The sequence below is a fragment of the Dermacentor variabilis genome, chromosome 7, assembly GCF_050947875.1.
Source record: "Dermacentor variabilis isolate Ectoservices chromosome 7, ASM5094787v1, whole genome shotgun sequence".
Lineage (NCBI taxonomy): Eukaryota > Metazoa > Arthropoda > Arachnida > Ixodida > Ixodidae > Dermacentor > Dermacentor variabilis.
The window spans coordinates 73,448,935-73,455,345 of record NC_134574.1 but is presented as its reverse complement, the minus strand read 5'-3'; the positions used below and the strand labels follow the sequence as shown (position 1 = coordinate 73,455,345).

Below are 6,411 nucleotides of genomic sequence, written 5' to 3'. Positions count from 1 at the left end.
AAGTGGGCGGACCAAAACGGTTTCAAGCTAAACCCACAAAAAAGTACATGCGTACTGTTTTCTAACAAGAGAGGCATAATTCCGGACCCCGCAGTAGAACTGAATGGAGAACGGGTATCTGTGAGCCATGAACACAAATTTCTAGGAATCCGTTTAGACAGCAAGCTGACTTTTGTACCACATCTGAAGTATCTGAAATCAAAGTGCCTCAAGACTATGAATCTGCTGAAGCTCTTGTCGCGCACATCTTGGGGAAGCGACAGGCGGTGCCTTTTAAAGCTTTACAAAAGTCTAATATTAACACGGCTTGACTATGGAGCAATAGTTTATAATTCTGCTGCACCTAGCGCTTTGAAAATGCTAGATCCTATTCATCACTTAGGCATCCGCCTTGCTACAGGTGCCTTTAGGACTAGCCCCGTACAAAGCCTGTATGCTGAATCTAACGAGTGGTCCCTGTATCTTTAAAGAACATATTTAAGTCTTTCTTACGCCCTCAAGGTGAAATCAGATTTGCATCATCCATGCCATTCAATTATTTACGACCTGTCTACGGCTAGGCTTTTCCGTAACCGCCCAGGCACTAGACCTCCTCTGTCCCTTCGGTTGAAAGCATTGTCCGAAGAAACGGGTGTGCCGATATTAGGGAATGTCATAATGGCAACTACGCGGCTTCCACCGCCGTGGGAGTGGCAGACTATCGAATGTGACATCTCGTTTGCAGAAATATCAAAACGAGCACCTGAAGCACACATACGGTCAGATTTTCTTGAGCTTCAGGAGAAATATTCTTGTGCTGAATTTTACACAGATGCCTCTAAGTCTTCGTCTGGTGTTGCTTACGCAGCACTAGGACCAGCATTTTTAATATCCGGTACATTGAACCCACATACATGTATCTTCACAGCGGAAGCATATGCAATCCTCTCTGCAGTGAAGCACATCAAGCAAACCAATCTGACTAAGGCTATAGTGTTCACAGACTCACTGAGTGTATTTCGCTAGAATAGCAGCTTGGGCTTGTTGGTTTTCCATCCTGCTAGTAACAGCGCAAAATATAGACAAGGGACGAGAGAAGACACCACAAGCGCTGTATGTAGTGCGAGCTTTAATGAATGTACGTAAACATAAAAACACTGTCTTTAATGAACTGTATACATTGCTATGCTCAGCTTATAGTGCTAAACAAATGATCATCCTATGCTGGGTACCTGGCCACTGTGGCATAAAAGGCAACGAAGCTGCTGACGAGAAAGCTACTTTAGTAGCTTTTAGTGACACGGACATAAACGTACCCATCCCAGCCCCAGATCTTAAAGCATACTTGCGTTACAAGCTCAAAATCTGTTGGCAGCAACAGTGGAATGCCGAGATATCAAATAAACTGCACTTGATAAAGCCTAAATTAGGATATTGGGTATCGGAGAGAATGTCACGATATAACGAAGTCCTCCTTTGCCGATTAAGAATAGGACACACTTATGGCACTCACTCTTACCTCTTGACTGGGGGGATCCTCCCACTTGCAGTAAGTGCGGCCAAAACCTCACAGTCCTGCACGTTCTTATTCAATGCCCTGCAATAGAAACACAGAGGAAAAAGTATTTCATTTCTGCATATCGCGAAAATATTCCTCTTCACCCGAAATTTTTTCTCGGCAATGAACCGCTTTTTAATCCGAATCTAGTTTTAGCGATTTAGGCTGAAACACAGTCTCGAAATCATTTGGCCAGGACATCTTTAGCTCACGTATAACAGCCTTGTATTCAAAGGCTTTCTTGAATCTTAAGTGTCAGTGCTATGTTTTATTGCATCATGCTTTTAACGAAACCCCATTACCATAGCCCACAGCATTACTTAGTCAGAGTCATTACTTTAGCGACTATATATTTTACGCCATCCACAGCGACCGATTTTAGGCCTTTTTACAGCCATGTCACATACACCATGAGAAATTCATTGTCTAATTCATTGCCTGCATCATTCACAATGCACTGTTAACATTACCTTTGTCATGGTGCTCTTTGGCCATCCCTGGCCCTTGCGCCATAAAACACTACACATCATCATCTTCTAATCTCTGTAAGGCAGATAATATACCAACCTGACTCTGATAATTCCTCAGAGTCTTGCTAAGCTAGCCTCACTCGAGAGGGTTCGAGTGTTGAACGTTGCAAGGGTCAATTTCCATTGGCGGCCTGTCCTGGTCGAGAATCTCAGCACCCTCTCTGCGTTACAGGTCTGACCACCGCCTTGGTCGGTGTTTTGACCACAGCGTTGGCCATGAAGAACGACAGATTGCGACACCGCCACATCACATTGGCTAGCGGCGTAGTTTGCGGCGTGCGGGAAGCACGCGAACGACAATAAAAAGCAGCTGGTCACCGGAGACTGTCGGCTTGTTGCCTGCTCTCATTCTTCCGCTGCACGCGGTGAATCGAACGTTAAAATGGCGACGAGGAAGACGTGTTGAGCTGGTCACATTGCCCTGTTTCTAGTGCCGCTGCTGCCCTGAGCTGCGTTCCTGTACTTCGGAAATGCCACGCGTCGGCAAGCTGGAGCCGTCCGACGCACAGACGAGCTGCGAAGAATATCGAGAGCGAGCTGCACAGTACTTAATTGCCAACGACGTGCCGGATGACAAGCAACGGGCTGTCTTGCTCCCGTGTTGTGGCGCGGCCACATACACCCTGCTTCAGAGCCTGCTGGCGCTCGTGAAGCCGTGCGAGGCAAAATCGACCAGCATTTTGGATATCCTCGGGAAACATTTCTCGCCGAAACCGTCGGAAGTTGATGCTACCTTCAAATTCAACTCTGGAACGCGTCAGGCGGGTGAAGCGGCTGCCGACTACTTTGCATCATTGAACAAACTAGCTGACGACTGCGAGTTTCGCCCATTTCGCGACAAAATGCTGCATGGCTACGCCGTTGCGGGAATTAACAATGAAACTTTGCAGAGGCGACTGTTGGAGCTGCCGGACTTGATGCTGGACATGGCCAAGGAAACCGTTATCGCGATGGAGGCGGCAAGCAAGGATTTGCAAGTGCTTTCCATGGCACCTGCGCCGTTTGCCGAGCCGACCAACATTGTGTCACGTGACTCCGCGTGACTTCGAAAAGCGGTAGCGAGCATCTGGCGACGCAGTGCCGACACCGGAATAGTGTGTGCCACAGCTGTAAGGTGAAGGGCCATCTCTCTCATGTGTGTAGGGGAGGAAAAACGTTGCGAACTCTACAGGATGGGCGCCGCCGGCTGTGAAGAAAAAGTCAGTGCATGCTGTGAACGCCGCCGGCTGCGGCCGAACTGGGGACGAAACCGAAGAGCGGCAGCATGCGCCTCGGGTGTACAAAATTTGGACCATGCAAGGCACTGCAGAAGTGACTCAGCCGTACCGTGTGGAAGTCGCTGTGAACGGAACTTCGTTGCTAATGGAGGTTGACACGGGAGCAAGTGTGTACGTCGTGTCTGGGGATACATTTCATCGCAAGTTTCCGTCGGCGTGCCTGAAGCCACCAACTGTTACATTGAATAGCTACTCGGGTGAGTTGTCTCCTGTGCTAGGAAGGCTGTCTGTGCCTGTTCTGCTTGGGAACCGCATGCGCGAGGAGGTGCTGTACGTTGTTTCTGGTGCGTGTCCGTCCCTCAGGGGGCACGGCTGAATGAAAGGCCATGGTATAGAATGGTTCAATTCAAAAAAGTTGAACGCAGTTTCGTCGCTCCAAGATGTACTGGCTGACTACTCCTGTGTTTTTGATAACGAACTTGAAACTTTCAAAGGCGTGGCTGCAAAAATCGCCGTCCCGTATAACGCAAAGCGCATGTTTTTCAAGCCTCGACCTATGCCGTTCGCCATGGCCGATCGTGTCAGCGAGGAACTGCTCCATATGGAACGTGTCGGAGTGCTGAAACCGGTCAGACCGTCGCAATAGGCTGCACTCATTGTCCTTATTCTTAAACGCAACGGACAAATCCGAATCTGCGGCGACTTCAATGTCACAGTGAACCTTGTAACTGTGCCTGAGCACTATCCGATACCTCGAGTAGAGGACCTCTTTGCCAGACTGAATGGGACTGAGTGATAGTCAGACTGGGTGAAAATTTCAAGCTCTACCTCAAAGATGCCTACTTGCAAGTGGAACTGGACGAAGCATCTTCAAGCTGCTGATCACGAACGCGTCTAGGGGGCTGTATCAGTACACTCGCCTGCCTTTCGGCGTGACATCAGCACCCTCGGTTTTCCAGCCGGAGATGGTTAACTTGATGCAAGTACTACAGCACGTGGTGGTATACTTCGATGACGTCGATGATGATGACTGGGCGTATTGATGAGGATCACCTTGAGAACTTGGCCCTTTTACTGAATCGCTTGAAAGATGCTGGGCTGAAGCTCCAGCTCGAGAAGTGCAGCTTCATGGATCCACAGGTGGAGTACCTAGGCCCCATTGTTACATCGGCTGGTTTCCATCCTAACCCTGAACAGACTGAGGCCGTATTGAATGCTCCAAGACCTAGTGATGGGAAGTCACTGCAAAATTATTTGGGACATATAAATTTCTTCCGACTATTTCTGCCAAATCTGTGTACTGTTCTTCATCCACTGAATGAGCTGCTCGGAGCCAAGACACAGTGGATGTGGGGTGCTGACCAGGAGCGTGCGTTTCGGCATAGTAAGGAGTTGGTGTCTGCTGCGATTTTGACACACTACGACCCTCGGAAGCCCTTGGTGCTAATTCGTGAAAAATCACCGCATGCAGTGCTGGCTCACCGTGGCGACACGGGTGCTGAGCGTCCGACCGCTTTTGCATTAGGAAGTCTCACGCCAGCTGAGCGCAACTAGGGTCATTTGGATAGAGAAGCTCTCGCTCTTGTGTTCGGAGTGACCAAGTTTCGACGGTATCTACAGGGCCGAGAGTTTCAGGTGGTCACATACCATAAGCGTCTGCTTTGCCTGCTCGTCGCTGAGAAACCTGTACCAGAGACGAGCGCTCCGCGAGTGCTGCGCTGGTCGCTGATGCTGGCCGCTTACAACTACAAACTGAAGTGCCGACCCGGAGCCAGCATCGCGAACGCCGAATGCTTGAGTCGCCTACTACTGCCTATTTCTGCACATTCTGTACAACCTATTTCTGCATTTCTGCACAACCTCCGAGGCCGCTTCCAGCGCTGGCAACGGCCAGCGCAGCTAAATCCCTCAGGGAGCCCCATCGACCTCCGGGCTGGTGGGCGCAGAGGTCTTGCCTTCCGGGGCAGGACTCTCTCGGAAAACCTCTCGCTCGCAAGAGCGCTTGTCCGGCGTCTCACAGGAGGCAATGGACACTACACCTGTCCTAAAGGTGCACCAAACGCCTAAGGAGCGACGAGACTCGCTCGAACGCTTCAGAAAGGGCGAATCCCCTATTACAGGGCCTCGAAAGGGCTCTATAATCTAAGGCATCCCTTCCGTTTCCGTAAACACAGCACCAATTTTTCTTTAAATATGGATACAGAAATCATTCAATGGAATGTCAGAGGTCTTCTTAGAAATCTTGATGATGTGCAAGAACTCATCCATAAACACAATCCAAAAGTGCTGTGTTTAAGGAAACACACTTAAAATCGAAATACACAAACTTTGTTCGATAGTATGTTACATTTCGCAAAGATCGCGATGATGCTGTCGCATCATCGGGCGGTGTTGCAATTGTAATTCAAAAAAGCATAGCCTGTCAACGTTTACAGCTACGAACAGCCCTTGAAGCAGTGGCGGTTCGACTTCTTCTGCTAAACAAACTTATACCTATTTGCTCACTTTATATACCCGCAATTATAAACTAAGCCTTATAAACTAAGCCATTATAAACTAAACTCAGTCCTTTATAGACGAATTGCCAGAACCCTATGTTGTTCTTGGCGATTTCAATGCACATAAGTACGTGTGGGGCGACCCTCGTATAGATGCGCGAGGACTTGTCAAACAGTTCCTTTTTTCTTCTGGTGCGTGTCTGTTGAATAAGAAGGAACTCACATATTACTCTCTTGCAAACAGAACCTATTCTTCCATAGATCTTAGCATAGTCTCCCCGTCTGTACTGCCTGAACTCGAAGGGGAAATTACCGACAACCCTTACGGCAGCGACCACTTCCCTATATATACTGCTAAGATCACCTAAAGAAAACGAATATCCACCACACGCTCCTAGGTGGAAGATTGAGGCAGCTGATTGGGAGAAATTTCGATCTCTTTCTGGTATCTCATGGGCTGACCTGTCTTCGTTAGGAATTGATGGTGCAGTCGAGTTCTTTACAGCCTTCATTATAGATGTCGCATCTAGATGCATATCAGAAGTAAATGGCTTGGCGTGCAAACGGCGTGTGCCGTGGTGGAACGACCATTCTAGGATCGCTCGTAAAAAACAGGACAGGGCATGGGG

The 6,411-nt window shown here is 48.7% G+C and overlaps 1 protein-coding gene across 1 annotated transcript; it reads left to right on the top strand.

Moving 5' to 3' along the window:
- Window positions 1-2,537: 2,537 nt before the first annotated feature.
- LOC142588693 (uncharacterized) lies at window positions 2,538-3,110 on the top strand. Its single transcript, XM_075700513.1, has one exon. The coding sequence runs from the start codon at window positions 2,538-2,540 to the stop codon at window positions 3,108-3,110; it is 573 nt and encodes a 190-aa protein (XP_075556628.1).
- Window positions 3,111-6,411: the final 3,301 nt, after the last annotated feature.

Excerpts from the sequence above, each read along its gene's own strand:
- LOC142588693 (XM_075700513.1), top strand. The coding sequence starts at position 2,538 with ATGCCACGCGTCGGCAAGCTGGAGCCGTCCGACGCACAGACGAGCTGC.